Genomic DNA, 18,138 nt, shown 5'->3' on the forward strand with positions numbered 1-18,138 from the left:
CAACTGACTATAAGAGAACCTGAGGTCTCATTGTGGGAAAAAAACACTGTGGAGAGAAATAATATGGTCACTGATTTCTGACTAAACCATTTGAAGATGGTCACAACAGGAGTAAACAAGAATGACAGTGTAGCAAACTTTGCATGCATTTTTAAGGTCATACAAAAGTATGTTAGGGCTGCAAAGCAAACCAACGTGTCCTAAATTCTAAGGTGCAAGAAAATGATGTCTCTTGAAATCCTCTGCCCCTTATTTCCTACAGAAAATTTCCTATTCCCTAGTTTAGACAATATTTATTACTCAATAAACACTGAAGGTGATAGGTAGCTTTGCTAGTCTCACTCTACTGTTACAAAGATAGGACAACCCTCTACTGTTACAAGGATATTCCCTTCCAAATTAAAAATGTCAGAAAGTATCAGGGCAGGGAGAAGTCACAGTTGGCAAAAAATACAAGATCCTCTAACCAAGTTTCTGTTCTTGTAATACCATTTTACTTTTCACTGCATGGTAAATCTATTAAAAATCCAACTTTAATTTATAATCAGTACAGAAACAACAGTGTTTTGCATAATTAAATAGAAAATTTCAAACCAAACAAATTTTAACTGTTGTCCTGATATATATAATGGGAAGAAGTATAAACCAAATAAAATTAATACTGAGAAATCACTTTTTTATTCATGATTGCCTTTTAAAATAAGCTATAGAAGTGAAGTACTTTAATTTTGCCTTTGGAATAAAAAGAAAGAATTTTAATTTCTTAATTGAAATAAACCTTTTGCAAACACAGAAGAACAACTATGTTTCCTCTTAATTAAGCAAGGAATATTTGCACACAAACATTTATATTTATCAAGAGAAGAGAGGAGACAGAATGACAGACATATTGCCTAATGTACTTTTGGAAGACATTAGTCAAATTTTACAAAAATAAATCCAAAAATTGTTGGAACAAAACAAGACAGTAGATTAGCAACTGTTGCAGAGTATGAGATTTCACTTTTTATTTCAAATTATACTTTGAAAAGAAAATAACTCCAATATTAATGATTTGGTTTAAAATTTCCAAGCATCACTAGTCTCTTAAAAGATATTCACACTGTATCATACTCTCTGAAGCTGCTTAGTATTCTTTGGGTAGTGCCTGAAGAGGTCAGAGTGTTGAACCACACACATACTAACAGAACTAAATAAATTTCAGTGATCACAAGAAGGTCTTAACAGTCAGAAGGTCACTAAATAATGCACTGCTCTGTGATGCTGAAGCTTTTGCAAAAATCCACTAAGTCCAAAAAAGACAAATCCAGTATCTTTGAAGTAACATTCACTCCTACACTGTTGTAGTAAAATTATTAAAAGAGAATTGCAGAAGGGAGTGAGTTTTGATGTTTTTTAAAGGTTGATTAAATGCATTTAGTGCAGCTGACTCTGTGTGTGTGTGTGTGTTCATGCACTTGTGTTCATGTGTATAAAGGAAAAAAGGGCTTCAGCTGAAATGCTTGCTTTTCATGCTGGCTCCAGTTTGCAGGCTTTGCTTATCTCTAAGAACATTTATCGGCCCAGCGTTTATTACGCTTCTTTTTCTCACATGCATTTCTCAGGAACAGAACAGAGAAAATGTTACAAATATAAATAGGAGATTCTATATCTCAACTAACTACAGCACAGAGTCTGTAGAGAAAAATATTACTCAGATTTTAGAAAAACCTAATGACCTTTGTCATCTCATTTTTATTGTCAACACCCAGTTAAGGGAAATTCTATATATTTCTATGCAGACAAGCCAATGGCACAATGCAAAGCTGCTGGCACTCTTTTTAAATTCTGGTTCTTTGTGTTTACTGTGATTTGATCTAAATCTTCAAACATATCTGAACATTATTAGTCACACTGCTCAGAGAATTAGAAAAGTTTTTGGCTGTTTGAAACAGGTTCTGTTTTATTAAGAACAGCACTTAAAATTGAAAATGAGAATGTTTTTGATGAATTATTTCACCCATATGGCCCCTTAGCCAATATCTATTCTGAGTGCAGAAGTCAAATAATTTCACTGTGGCCATTTAAGAGATTCAACTCTAAAGTATTTGCTAATATATTTTCTAGAAATCAGTAAAGATCTTAGGATACAAAGAAATCCTCATTCACAGATATGTATCTCTAAATACAAAGAATCTGGATGATAACCTTACACTTTAAACATAGGAAATTGGATGAAATTAATCCTATCTTGCATGCCTTGAAGAATATTTAGGTACATAAATCGGACTAAAAGTCTGAAGCAAAAATTCTGAAGTTGAGGGATGTGAACCACCTGATGAATGCCTGAGCTTGAGATACAAGCATTTCCCAAATAAAACACTTGAAATTCATACGAAGTGCAAGTCTTGGACTTGAAAAGTATCTGGGTGGAAGGTTATCTACAAGCCTGCAACAGAGCAGGCAAAAAACTGAGATGTGGTAAAATATATGAAGAATTAGACCATAACATATCATAGTAAAATAAAACAAAACAAAACAAGCCCCAATGAAATATAGAAAACTAAAAGTTTTAAAAAATTCTTCACTTTTCAGACAGAACGATAATATTTAACACTTAAAATGCCTCCTAAGCAAAAGTATACTTTGAGGCACTTTAGGAAACTTGGTAATTTCAGCTTAAAGCATACATAAGCACAGAATTGTGCTTATCTGTCTATGAGTAGTCAAGGGAGATGTGTGACAAACAGATACCTTGAAGTACAAGGTAGATTTTTAAATTATAGTAGACACAAAATGGCTTTAAAAATAGTTTTTAAAATTGAAATTGGATTGCAATACATATTGGAAGACCATGAAGCAGAATTAAGTTAGTTCAAGAAACAATGATTTCTTGATATTTGTCTCTTTTCCAATGGTCAAATATGGAATGGTTTCAAATAAATATTTTGGATTCTTCTTTTCCTTCGCATTGCACTATTCAATGAGCAATAATCTCTTTCTAAATGCTTAACTGGCTAATACAAAGCAAGCCTTTGTGTGTGAACAATTCATACAAATATGCTAGGAAAAATGGCAGTCAATGTAGCCTTTGGAAATTTTCACAGATTTAAACTAAACTGCAACTACTTAGTTTACTCTTTTCTTAATCCTAAATTCTAAATTAAGTAATTTCATTACTTAAACTTCTTAGTTTACTAATTTCTAACTTTTCTCTAATTTCTGCCTATAAATATAATAAAAGATATTTTACAGATAGCTTCAGTATCAATTTAAACAAATAATGCTGCTTCTGTATGATATAAATACCAGGCATTATGAACAAAAAAATAAATAATTTCAATTTTATTTTCATTATTCTGTACATATTTTTTTCTATTTAATTACACATTCTAGTGTGTAATTAGTATTGTGTAAACAATGCTTGCAAAACTGTCTGGAAGATCAAAGGTGCTGTTACATGCTGTGCATTGGAAAATAAATTTTGTGTCAACTTGGCTGTTCCCTGAAGCAATACAAGTTTAAATAAATTTGCTTAAGGATAACTATTACCTGAAACATGGAGACCCATTCCTGAGAAAGTAACATTTTCAAAAAATTCCAAGAATATCAGAGCATTATGGGGACTTCTCTCAGGAAATGAAGGTCAGTCTCAACTGTGATCAGTGTGCTATAAACAAAAGGGGTTCAAAACCACAGAACTCAAATTAAAGAACAAACAGTATGTTCTACTGCTTATCTACTGTTTTGCTTTACTTGTAAAAAGAAAGAATTGTCTCAGGTATCAAAAACTCACGACAGAGAGATACACATATCTGACTACATGTGATTGCAAACGCATATGGTAAAGTGGAATCAGTACCCATAGAATTGCGAACATTTCTGTCGCAAAAACCCATTTCTGCAATGCTTTTCAAGCAAAGAAATTGGAACAACCTAACCCCGCAGGTTCAGAATCTTCAACTATATATAGAAATTTTTCTAGATTATAGTTAAGTGGTTGAGTTTATACAAACTCAAAGGAGCACAGATTGAGCTAAAGACTAAATGCAGGTTTTCATGTAGCCATTACTTTCCAATTTTCTTTGTTGTTTGCTTGTATCTGTAACACCTGCACAGCTCTCAGAAACAGATTTTATCTGACCTGAAGTTTCTGAGGAGAGAGGTATCCACCAAAAACCCCTGCCATCATTTAATGGCAATGGTACAAAATGATGATAAAGGTAACTCCAGCTGAAGAATTGGCAATACTTAATAAAGGCTGTCTTGTGCTATCAAATGTAAAAACAAAACCAGAAGGTTTGGAAGTTGTCAAACCCAGCAGGTCATATGCTGCATTCTCTGAATTCCTAACAATTTGGACATTTCTTCCTTTTCTCATGACAAACTCTTCCACAATGATCCCTTTGATCTAGATCTTCTAGCCTACTCTAGAGTTAATACAGGATTAAAGATAGGAAGCGCCAAGAAGTGCTTTTGTTGCCTACACATTAACTGATGAAGTACAAGCTAGAAGACCCATGGAGTGATCAGTCTAACGGAGTGCCCTGCAGTTTGAATCAGCCACAGAATTTATTTATAATCACTCATATGTTCATCCTTTCAGAGTTAAAGAACAGAAGCACCTAGAACACAAAAACATTTCTCCTTTACTGAACTCCCTACTTGTAGAGAATAGATTGTGGGAGAATAGAAATGGGGCTATGGCAGAGCCTCATCCCTACTGGGGTGCAGCTGTATAAGACATGCATTAAAGAAGAAGTGTGGAAGCTGATGTGTATTGACCCATCACAAAAAAGAGCATGCTGGTGCTACGCATGTGGGAAAAGAGGTATAAAAAGTGGTACGGGGGAACAATAAAGGGCTGATGCTTGCCACCATTTTCAGTGTCACTTGTGTGTCCACTGCCACCTTACAGCATGTAGGTGAACGTAAAAGAATAAGAGGAATATCTACGGATAAAGTTCAGCACTCTTTCATAGTAGTAGTACCCCTCTATGCTAGTCCTTAATGCTTTTGTTTCCCCAATTCCACAGACATGAAAGTACTACTATCACCATAAACCTGCAGATCATCTGCAATATTCAGCACACATCAGAGAGAAATCTTTTTTAGGAAAAGTCCTGTACCAGAAACTTTTTTATACTGTCTCAGGACTGTAGTCCTGAGAATGATTATAGACCTGAGAATGATTCCTTGTACTTTTGCTACTGTATAGACTTATATTTATTCAGCATAGACCACCATAAAATATAGTTTTTTATTCAATACTAAAAATTTCCTTCACTGGGAAAATAACATGCTATTTGATAAGGGGAATAGCATTCAAATCCCACTGGCATGTTACAATCTCCTGAATTGGTTTCTCTTCCCTCAGAGTACTAATTACAGTCAGAGCCATAACTGTTTAAATACAGGGCTATACTTTTTCTACTAGACATTTTTATATTAGACTTTTTGATGCCTAATATTATATCAGACAGAAAAAAGAAACCCCACCAAAAAACCCTTTTGATTTTCTAATCCAATCCTTTAATACTTTTGATGAAGTGTGCTAGAATATTTGGCCTTTGAAGTGTATGAATACGCTTCTGCTCTATGACTGTTGTCTGCTCTCTACAATAAGGAACAAGCATAGGTGCTATTATTCATCCTCAAGCCAGCAGCTAAACAAATGAGTCTGAAATATTAGTGATACCTATAAGATCTATTCACTTATTTAGATCACAATTCTATTAAGTCAATAACTTTTTGAAGAGAAATAGTATTTATGTACAATATATACTGTGATCTCAAAGGAGTTAATCCGTCTTGTGATCAGAAATATACCAATTTTATTAATGGGTTAATTTTATGTGGTTGTAAGGCCTCTATATAACTTATATTTCCCTTTCCATAAAAAAAAAAAAAAAACTTAAAAACCACAAAATAACTGAGTTTCACTGATGTAAACATAATCTTTCACAAACATTTATTTAATTAATCTTTTTGGAATCACCAGGGTGCACACTAACTCTTTATTAGCCTGCAGCTATGTTATGTTGATAACATTGAGCTAGAGCACTTCAAAATTCTCTACATCTTGATGAAATACTGAAGGTCACCTAATATAAGGCAGTAAATAAATGAAAAGCAGAACACACTGTTTAGATAGGAAAAGGAAGGTGTAAAAGAGAAATGAGATGGAGGTGATACTGCTTAAGTCAGTTTAGCCAGAGTGGAAACTGAGCAGAGTGACTAAAAGGAAGAGATAGACTACTTTGGGCACAGGAATAAGGATCAAAGAAAGTAGGAGTCTTCATACTAATTATCAAGGATAACAAGAGACATAATACAATATTGTTCATGAAGCTATGAAGTAGCTTTTTCTTTTCCTACCAGGCCTTTCAAAGACAATTCCCCCCATCTCCCCCACCCTCCCCACTGATTTACCCACAGATAGCTTACACCCTTTTGTTCTTATTCCAAGTCCCTTTTTTGTTCACATATTTAACCTACCTCTATGGTACTCAGTTTTGTACAGCTGGGAGGTGGAGGAGGAGATGGAAGAAAGTGCCCCTCTACTTATGAATAAAGTGGCTGATATAATTTCTCATAAATCGTTTGTATGTCTTTCAACATTTGTTAAAGAAATAAATAGAAATTTAAAAGGGTTAAAAGAAACATCTTTTAAAATAAATTAAATATCTTAACTCCTTGTACCCTTAGAAATTACTTAAAATTGTAGCTGTCCAGCCACACTGTTGTGCTTTACCTAAGTGCTACATTTTGCATCCATAGCTTAGCAAACATTACAATGCTTCCTAAAGCTCCTTTGTGTGAGGTACCTGAATTCTTCCATCAGTTTTCATTATAGTAATTCTGCTTTTGTGCTCAAAGATTATGCACATTGGAAATGCTCATAATGCCAGAGTACTTGCTGCTTCTCTAATGTAGGAAATTAAGTTCCTGTGCAATGATGGAGGTAAAATAGCAGTGCTGAAATATGAACTACTTAATGTAAATACTTCCTTAACATATTTAGAGCTTGAAATAAAGTTGATTTCCACAATTACATTACAAAAGTTGCATAATATTTTGAGGTGTACATTTTATGCAGGTACTTACGTTACTCCAATTAAAAAAAAAATCTTTCTCTGAAATTTTGCTATCTCCTACAAAAGCACAGTAAGGGGGCAAATGGATGCAAATTTAAATGGCAAAATCATGTTTTAAAGCATGTGAGTTTTATCATTTGCATGTGAAAGGCATTGGAGACCAAAAGTACCCTATAACTTGTTTCTTAGTGAGAAATGTTGCCAGATGCATTCAGCGAGGAAATAATCACACTTCTTAGAGCATCTGGAAACAATGAGGATGAATTGTACATTCCACAAAGTTGTAAAGTTGTATTATAATTTGATGATTTTATGTAGCTTTATCTTTATGCGGTGCTGGGATACAGAATACTTATGGGAAATTAGCGCCTGGAAAAAGGAAATTAAATTTAGATAGGTTTCATCCAAGCAAGGTGAAAAACTTTTTTAAATTATTTATCTCACCGTCATGATAAGTCCTTTTCTGCTGTGACTAAATCTCCATGTAAGTAGCTCAGGAAAATTCTATGGGGAAACTGAAAGAAAACTATGTCCAGCAAATATCACATATTAACCTTTTTGCTATTGATGTTTATTTCTGCCCACCTACATAGCAGCAGCAAATTTTCTGAAGTACATAGTACTTAATGAAAGTGACTACACTAAACTCAATAAATGCTGCTCAATAAAAGTTTGTTCATTTCTCCCAGTTCCTGCCTCAGGTCTGATGCATGCAGCTGTCCTGAGGATATATACTCAGTATAAACAGGTATTTGCTGTCCACATTATAGATGACTAAAGCATTCTTTTAGAACTGATTGAGGCAATGACAAATGAACGATGAGAACTACTACTAAGATAAAGTTAAGAAAGTAAAATATTCGAAAGATTGATAACTTTTCTTTGGTGTGTCTGTAGTCCTATAAATATGTAACAATGCATTAACTAAACATAAACTTCATTAATTTTTCATGTGTAAAGAGCTTCTAGTGAAAACCAACCTATAGAAATTATGCAGTTTCTTGAACAGCTGTGTGTCAAAACTGCATTGTGCTTGAAAGTAACCTACAAACAGCTCCAATTCTATATGCTCACACTGGCTGATACCAAATAAGAGTCTCCTAATAATAAAGAAAGCAAGGGGTCGGTCTGAGATCATTTCAGCAAGCTCCCTGTTAATAATACTTCTGGGTGATGGATTCTACCCATGACGTTTCTGTTCACACATCTTTAGGTAACTGGAGACACTCTCATATTCTGGAGCACATCAAATCCTTAAGCCACTCAAGATATGCTTACTCCACACCCCAAATTGTCCATTTAAAGAAAATGATAAAAGCACCATATTGAGAAGACAATATGTGTAATCAAAAACAAGTGAAAGTTTCTTACACAGAAACTAGTCATAGAAAAATTGATATGTAGAACCCTCTAAAGGTTTTTTTGAATACCTAATGACAATGTAGGTCAGTGTTGGAAATTAGCTAGAGGGAGAAAAGTTTAAGATGCTAAAGGTTTTGGCTTAAACTCTAAGCAGAAATAGTTTATTATAATCAAAACCATCTGAAAAACCAAAAGCAATCTACCCAATCTAAAAGTAAACCCTGGAAATTACTGAGAAAATGTGAGAGCCATGCAGTTGAAGAAAGAAATCAAACGGTTTCATGACATGCAGAGGAACCACACAATCTTCACATGAGGTGGAAAAAACTCAGTTACTAGTTCTTCTGGATCTGGTAGAATTACCCTTCCAATATTAATAGAGTATTTCTTTTATGCTGAGAAAACAAAAAAATTGCAGTACAAAGGACAAGCTATTCAAGTAAATCATGCAGAGCATTGCTAAAAGTACTGTGAAGTTTCAATATTACCATTAAGATAGACTTCCAAGAAATGAAGCATACACAGTTTGTCTACACAGAAAAATAGTCATTTTTCCTTCATTTCATATCCATTTTATACTTGTACTTGAATTACACTCTTCATTTTTTACTTATTAACATCTTTTCTGTTGGATGAAAAATCATGTTCAAACCAAAAAGCACCCCACAGGAAAAACTTCAGAAAATCAAGGAGTAATTTGAAGTTAAAAGTCAGTCTAGGGTCAGAAATATGTGTAGGTCAGTAAGGGCATCTATATATGTTAGTGTAGCAACTACCTGGGCAATCTAGCTAAGAGATTTCCTTGCATTTGATCTGTATTGCTGACTATCTCTAAATGTCATAAAGCTGTTGCCTCAAATATTAATGAATTACATATTCCAATATTAACATGTGGTTTAATCAACAGAGCATAACACTGCAATTTTCACATGGTAAATACATATCTTAATTTGTTTGAAGATTAATTATTGCAATAAATCAATAAAATATACTTATTAATAAAGTCATATTAGTAAGATATTATTACACAGTAACATTTGTAAATAAAAAAATATTTTTGCTACTTCTCAAGCATCTATCTGAAAAGCTAGTTCCTAATTATTTTTGTATAATTATAATTTATATATAATTATTTCATAATTATTTTAATAATCCATCACTCTAACTCTATGTTTTTAATTATTTTATTAGTTTTGATGTATTTGTTGAATAGTTAACCATTATGTGCCTATTCTAGTTATGGATTCTCCTCTGTTTTTCTATTTGATCTCTTTTTTTCTGATATTATATGGATAAAATTCATAATCTGTGCTCCACCATTTGGAACTGAATTCCAGAAGAACATGCAGAGAACTTCAATTCCAAAATAGCGAATTCACAAATGAAAATAAAATCTCAGTATCTCAATGAAGATAAACAATTTTCAGGTTAAATCCTTGTATCTCAATTAAGCAGCCTAATGAAGAACATGTTCATCACTGCCAGCCAGACATGCCAATGACACATTAAATAGCACTACAGTAAACATCTGAACTTGTGGCATTCACATTCTCTCAACAGAGAGACACAATTTTCTCTCTCTCAGGGTTTTTCCTGGAGAAGCACAGAGAGAAGAAGAGAAAACAATTCTTATCTCTACTTGCTGCTACTGTTGTTTTGCTTTTGCACATGTGGAATGTGTTATGGAGATTGTTTACTGAGCGTGAGTTCTTAATTGGATTCTGGTGATGGTTATTTGTATTAATTGGCCTATTAGGTCCAAGCTGTGTCCTGGCTGTCTCAGACAGTCACAGGTTTTCCTTTAGTATTCTTTTAGTATCTCTTTAGTATAGTATCTCTTTAATATAGTATAGTATTAATGTAATATAATATAGTTTTAATAAAGCAATTGTTCAGCATTCTCAATCAATGGAGTCAGATGCCAATCATTCCCAGACACTGGGGTCGCCCTGAATTTGAGATGAAGTATTAAATATTTTTAAAAAATTAATTACTATCAACTAAAATCTGTTCAAATTCTGAAAATCTAAAATTATTCCTACTGAACAGATTCTCTGTTTTAATGGAGAATTATTTAGCAATGTCCTTCGGTGAGAATATTCATTAATAAAAAGAAAAAAATGTTTCCAAGTACTTTCCTGGATCACTGGGCAAAATTCCAAAGAGATTAACATTTGTGTGGAATACTAAAAATGTGTCAAACATACTAATACTATGAAATACATGAATAAGATATAGTAGGAAAAAAATAACATGCAACATCTAATTTTCCATTTTTGTATAACTAAACACCCTCTCCTGCATTTTCTAGTTAATGGAAATAATCAGTTTATTAATCCTTGAAATAGGATTAATTTCATACAAAATTATGTTTGAACTAATCATAGATTCATATAAAACAGCTTTCATGAGAGATTATGTAGAATCTTGTCCAATTCCCCTTTGAAAGGCAACAGAGATGGTTTTTCATCACATTACCTACAATTTGCTTATGGTGGAAACAAGCAGGTACTTCTAGTACATTTCAGCAGAGGGCAATGCTTACCTTGGGGACTCACAAAAATCTTTCTGAACCTTATTTTTCTCTTTCACTAAGAAAAGGGAGAGAAAAGTACTCAGACTCACACCACAAAATGCTAAGAAGTCTGCTCAGCTCTGTGATTATCAGGTGGGCCAAGGAGATGCTCAAGGGGCTGGAACACCTTTCCTATGATGACAGGCTTTGGGAGCTGGGGTTGTTCAGCCTGGAGAAGAGAAAACTCAGGGGAGACCTTCCAGACCCTAAAGGGGGCTACTAGAGAAGAGGGACTTTTTACAAGAGAATGTAGTGATAGTTCAAGGAAGAACAGCTTTAAACTCAAGAAGAGGGGGTTTGGAGTAGATATTAGGAAGAAATTCTTTACTGTGGAGATGGTGAGGCACTGGAGCAGGTTTTCAGAGAAACTGAAGATGTCCCATCCCTGAAGTGTTCAAGGCCAGGCTGGATGGGACTTCAAGCAACCTGGTGTAATGGAAGGTGTTCCTGCCCATGGCAGGGGTGTTGGAAGTAGATGATCTTCAAGATCCCTTCGAAACAAGCCATTTTCTGACTCTATGAATCTTAAAAATTCTGTTGAATCAGAAAACTGCAACCTCGTGTTTAATTTCCTTTCAAAGTTTATTGTATTTATATCTTGAAAATTGAAGTCCCAGCCAAAGAACACCAAGTGGTACACCTTTGTGAACTTCAACCAAAATACTCCTTTATCTTTGCTTCCCTCTTTCTCTCCACTCAGGACATCGGAGTGCTCCTTTCATGTTATGCACATTGACAACCTGATTAGCCACCAGGGAAAGAAAATTAAATTGCCTCTCTGATATACAATACAGAAACTATATTAATCTCTGAATCAACATTTTCTGCATTCTCCACACCAGTAGATTTTCTAAAAATAAACTTAAGTTTCAAGGAAAATAAATTATTTTCAATTTTCCACACGATTGTATTAGCTACTACAAAAGCAGAATTTTTCTTGGCACTGATTCTGAATTATTTATTCTATCCATACCCTTAGCCAGAACTAATGTGTGATAGTAGCAGCTTGAATAATTGTGGAGGAAAACAAATTCTAGTATCAGAAGAGATAAACAGCCAGTCTGTTGTTAAAGTGCTGCTGACAGAGTAGATAATTGTTTGGCTTGCCCAGAAGTAATCACCTTTTAACACTGCTGAAGTTCAAGGGTCAAGAAACAAAATTCCCTATTTGGTATAATCAGGACTAGCTAACTCCATAAACATCTCAGGAGGGAAGATGGTAGGTAGCAGGCAGAACAAACTGGCCTCCTTTCCTAAAGTTCTCAGATTTTGTAGCCTTCTCTCCCATGAATTAACCCCAATGGGTTTTAGGTCTTTAACACCTGTGACCCATACTGATGTACAATTACACTTAAGCTTCAGTTTTGTAAAAGAAAGGTTTTCTGAGTGTGTGCTGACTGTGCGCACCTCCTCACATCCTGCAAGGGTGAACTAGCAGACATTCTAAAATGGCAGAAAGTAAAAGAAAACAGAAAAAGTCTGAAAAGCAAGGAATGCCATTGTGAAACAAACAAAATAAAAAACTGAAAGAAAATTTTGGAAAACATTTGTTAGAGTTACAATTTAAAAAAATGAAATAAACCACAACAAGGCAAACAAACAGAAAAAACCCAGAAAAAAAAACATCATTTCAACACCAAAAAAGTAAGAAACATATTTGCTTCTGCCCCTTAATGCCAGATGCATATAGAGCAAGCCAAAAGAATGACTCAATAACCTTTGACAGGCTTCCATTGTATTATTTTAACAAGGTTGGGTAAACTTGAACACAGAGTGGATTAAGAATACCCAAGCCTCACTGAGGAATGTGTTTTGAACAGAAGTGCTGGAGCACCTCTCATTTAACCTGAGTGCCATTTAGGGCATCCTTTACAGAGAGAGAAGATGTAGGCATGATTTTCTAAAAGAAATGAGTTCTTCATCCTAAACCTCCTGTTTTTTGGACAACTACCCATAATCACTACATTACTAGCTTACTATGTTGTAACAAGCTTAATATGTTATATACCTTCTTCCTTTCAAACCTTCTTTTTTAAAACATTTCCTTCAAATTGCAAACCCACCATGTTCAAATAAAGAGAACTTTATCTCAACCATTATTTCATAAAAATGCAAAGACATAATTTTGATAAAATAAGAAATAATAAATCTTCCATTCTCTGAGGAGTTTTGTCAACAGCACACCTCATCTGATAGAACCATTTCTTATCTCTACTGCCTGACACATTCTTCTAACCCTATTCTCATCATAGTAACGGGCTGTGGTAGGAGCAATTATGCTTAATGCTTCTACTGAATTCCCATGTACAGGGAAAGGAGCAGCACTATGCATTTTTCTCTCATTCCTCATCTCTGTTGTGTTATACTGACAGTTCTGGACCACTTCTTGGTTTTTACAAACAATTCTTAATGGAAGTAGCTTACCATTTTCTGAGGAGTAGCTTTCTGGAAGTTTAATTTTTTTTTCTGTGCAATAACAACACAAGCAGCAGGAGGGCAGTTCACCAATACACAACAGATCTAACTATTACTGAGACTGTCTGTAAGAGAGTCAGCTTGATGGTATTAATCAACACCAAGAAAAGGACTGCAAGATCATGCAGCTGCACTTTATCTTGAACTAGAAAGATCACCTTCAAGTAATAAAAGCAAGTTTAGTTCCTTTGCCCATGTAATTTCTGCCCTGCTGATAAGACTGCCAAAGTCCACGTCATTTATGGTTGCTACAGATGTTATTCTGAGATACTGCCAATAAACAGGCAACAGGGGTAACAATTTTTATCTATAAGGCCTTGCACTGCAGACCGGAAAAGCACTGCACATCGAGTGAATGTGAACTAGCTTTGTCCTCATATGGTCAGTCTGATAAATGAAGCAAATCTGTAAAACCTGACCACTACTCAATAAATTATTTTGTTTCAGGTTAGACCAAGCATTATGGCAAATTTGATTTCAAAATGGAATTAAATAACTGGAAAAGTTTTAATAATCAAATAGATGATAAACCTGATAAATAGCACTGGCTTTATAGTAAAAAAGAGTAAATTCATTTGAAACAAGACCAGAGACAGAACAGTTTGGACATAAGATATTTTTTACACCAATAAAAAATCAAAGTGGAATGACTTACCACTTCTTCATGGGTAGCACTTTCTACATTTATACCATTAACCTAAAAACAGATACAATAGGGAGAAAATGATTTGTAATGCGAAGTTAGTTACTGAAATAAAAGCAAGTAAGAAACAAATGTCTGTGGAAAAAAGTGAATGTTTACTGACCTGTATTATTGCATCTCCTATAAATAACATTCCTGTCTGTTCAGCTGTGGGATTACAGAAGGAGTAAATTTTAATTGATAGTAGTACTGAAAAAATGCTATATTCTCTTCCAGCAATTGTTTTAACACACTCTTTGTAATCCTCATTTGAAACTGATTTGGTTGTGAAAATACCAATGGCACAGCAATCAGTATTCATCCAAAAAAGGTAATAGACTCCTAGCAATTTTAAACACATTAAGAGAGCTACTTTCCAAGCATAAAGAACTTGTTTAGTATGGAATACAAATGTCAATTCTCACTAATGAAGGATTTCAATAAATTATGTGGAAAATGTGATTCACACTTTTCATTATTCTTCCACAAAAGGGAAACAGGGACTGCTGTAATTAAAGAGGTTGTGACTAGAATTTAATACAATTCTAACCTGAAGTTTGAGTTAGTTTTGTCCTAAAGAATAACATTATTTTGATCTACAATTTGCATATTTCCTGCCTTACAGAATTAATCGGGATAATGTCATGAAATTTCAATCAACTCTCCATAGATACAAACAATGACATTGTTTTGAGGTCTTTTCACTAACTTTCAAAATTTTAACTTTTTTTTGGTTGGAATTTGAGGACGTTTATCTCATGAAATGCATAAATTAATTAAAATTAAGGCTCTTATCCTTAAAAGACTGATAGTATTAAAGAAAGCCTATTAGTCTTATACATGACCTTTAAGGTCACACCTTGAGGCTTAGAAGAATGCCATCAATGTTAATGAAGAGAGTACTATGAGAAAAGAAAATAGAAGTAAAAACTAAAGGACTGAATAGAATATTCTTGATTTCTGCAATTTAGCTATTGCTACTGCAAATGTGCCTTTGTTACAAAATAGCACTTTTTAAAAAATAAATTGTTCATCACTCTTTTGGCAGATAAAAATTACAGTTCATTAGTAAATACTTAGGAAATATTTCTCTATTTATTTTAAAAATCATGTTACAAGTTGCATTGGAGGTCATTACCCTACTTGTCATCCTACTTTTTATTTAAAATCATGCACATAATTTTTATTTGCTTGCATAGAAAAGACATCTATGTACAGAAATTTAAGGGAATTAAAGCAGTTCAAAACTGACACAAAGCAATCAGAAATAATCTGTTCTGGGTACATACATTGGTGGAGGAGATGAACATGAGTGTGGGCATCTCAATACTAAACTACTATTTGAGATGTTAGTAAAACATACACCAATAGTAAAAAATGTGAACAATTTTAATTCAGTGCTTATGTTAGGGCCATTGACTGTTTTAAAAAAGTGGAAGCATCTTTGAATTGGAGATAGAAGGAAGAGGGTGAGTTTGAAATTCCAATTGAGGCAAAGAAGAAAAGGATGAATTCAAAGGATGCATGCCTTGTCCACAGTGTCTGATTGACTCAGAAGTGAGTGGAGAAATTTTAAGCATTCTTTGTATCAGCAAGCTGCCATGGTTTAACCTTAGGTGGCAACTATTTACCATGCAGCCATTTGCTCAACCCTCCTTTCCAACCCCATTCTTCTACCCCATACTAGCCCCCAGGAATGGGGAAAAGACTTTAAAAAAACCCATAAAAACTCATGGGTTGAGACAAGAACAGTTTAATTTTTGAAGTATAATATACTAATAGTAATGGAAAGGAGACAGTGTGCAATAAAACCCAGGAGAAACAAGGAATGCACAATACAATTCCTCATCCCCTGCTGACTGAGGCTTAGCCCATTCCTAAGCAGCAACTGGCAGCTCACAGACAATTCTCCACAGTTTATATTCCAAGGATGATGTTCTATGGGATGGAATATTTCTAGCCATGGAATATATTTTTGGCCAGTTTGGGTCACCTCTCCTGGCATGCTTGCTCCCAACTTCTTGTGCACTTGTTTGCAGGCAGAGCATGGGACAGTGAAAAGTCTTTGATTTAGGGAAAGTACTATTTAGATAGAACTAAAATATCAGTGTGTTATCAACATCATTCCCATACTCAATCAAAAACATAGCACTGTACCAGCTACTAAGAAGAAAATTAATCCTATCCCAGCTGAAAACCAGGACACAAAAGTCATCTGTGAAGAGGCAGAACAGAAAGAGATCATGAATCAAAGCAGTTGATGATGAGGCTCCTTATATCTATACTGTAAATTTCAGGGATTTTAAATGAGATCAGACTGGTCCTCCAGTCTAAGTGCTCTCAAGTGAAGAGAAGCTGACCGAGGAAAATTAGTACAAAAAACTTTCTGTTTTGTGGACCTCTAAGCAGCCTATCCTAGGGCACACCAGTGCCACACTGTGATGCACTTCTGCTGCCAGTAACAGCTGCTAGAAGCCCCAGTAGGCAGAAGCAGACTTTGCTGACAAGTACTGCAACAGTCCCTGAAACTGGAATCAGTGTAGAACCTGGACAGCAACCAAACAAGGTCAAACACAGGGACAGTGTGTCCTCAGCCTCTACGAGGAGGAAAACCCTAGCAAGCCAATCCTCAGATATTACTCTGTCTGTGCAGGGGTCACAGTTGGATTCAGGCTCCAAGCCCTGCAGCAAGGCAGATGTGTTTGTTTGCTCTCCAACAAGTACCAGTCAGCTGATCTGTGGGCCACAGATGTGATAAGGACAGCACCTGTGGGCAGGAGCAGTGCTGCTTTCCTGAGGCCCTGTGCTGTTGGCTCTGCTGTCAAAGCTGTTGCTTTTGGGAAGATCTGCTGGAAACAGCATTATAGGAAAAAGCACAGTAAATAAAGAAATGTGGAATGTAAGAAATCAATTTGGAAAAAAAATTCTGTAAGAGGTGGCAACAGAAAAATGTAGGGCAAGAAAGCAAATCATACTGAACCAGAAAATGTTTGTGTGAAATCTGAGATCCTGATGGAAGAGTGCATGATGAAGATTTGTGGGCATGTAGGTAGGTATTACCATTTTCCTGGATGTTCATCTATTTGTGATACACTGCATAATGGCACAACAGCACAGTTGAGCAGTATTGTCTAAGTCTTCTGAGAAAACTGCTGCATTGTAACAAAAGTTAAAGGAAAATACATAGGCTAGTATTCATGCAGAAAAGGAAAGACTAAATTCTAGACACAGCTAAAATTCTTGAAATAACACTATTTAACAGCTCAAGGCTTAAAAAGGAAAAGCAGTGATATGAATAGGTATAAAACCTCAAGGAAGAAAACTGGGTAAATGGAGGATTGTAACTTGGCAGCATAAAAGACAATTCCCTTGTCTTCTGTGGAGCAGTGGAGGCTGAACCTTTCTCCCAGGACTGTTGGCTGCCAGACCAGCAAAGACCCATTGCTCATTCCACAGGGGTGATGAATACTGCAATATCCCCAGCTACCTCATGTGTGTTAGCCAATAAATTTAATAGTTTAAGAGAACAAAGCAATTTTATCCTGCTTGCAGAATCTTGAAAAACAATCAAGGCTGTCCACATAAGCAAATGAGAGAAGGAGCATTATGTGGTCAAGACCAAACACTCTATGAACTGAAACAAGTATAGCCTTTAGGACAACCAGAGAATTTTCTCTAGAAGTGCATTATGCTGCATACTAAACCAATAAGCTGGACACCTGCTGCTTGCAGACATGTCTATGATGAAAGTCTTTGGGTTTAGGCAATGGTCTATAATTTAAAATCAATGATGGTTATTCAAAAATACGTTTGTCATACATGAAATTGTAGAGGGTGTGTCACTACAATGCAGAATTTACAATATCGTTTAGAAATATATTAAAAATAAAGTGACTAGACACAGAAAATCAGTCCTGTAAATTTGGACACAGAAAGTCAGTCCTGTTTCTAAAAGGCATATTTTAAAC

General features: G+C 34.9%; 1 protein-coding gene across 1 annotated transcript in view; it reads right to left on the reverse strand.

Annotated features, from left to right (window-relative positions):
* The window catches only part of SNTG2 (syntrophin gamma 2), a 194,580-nt gene that overhangs the window by 79,293 nt on the left and 97,149 nt on the right, over positions 1 to 18,138 (reverse strand). Inside the window, exons 5-6 of the mRNA XM_071448450.1 lie at positions 14,295 to 14,338; positions 14,144 to 14,185 (exon numbers count right to left, since the gene is read on the reverse strand). Coding sequence (XP_071304551.1) covers positions 14,144 to 14,185; positions 14,295 to 14,338 — 86 coding nt within the window. The remainder of the gene's footprint in view (positions 1 to 14,143; positions 14,186 to 14,294; positions 14,339 to 18,138) is intronic.

The sequence above is a fragment of the Agelaius tricolor genome, unplaced genomic scaffold (genome assembly GCF_023055355.1).
Source record: "Agelaius tricolor isolate 1412-34295 unplaced genomic scaffold, bAgeTri1.0.p SCAF_1, whole genome shotgun sequence".
Taxonomy (NCBI): Eukaryota; Metazoa; Chordata; class Aves; order Passeriformes; family Icteridae; genus Agelaius; species Agelaius tricolor.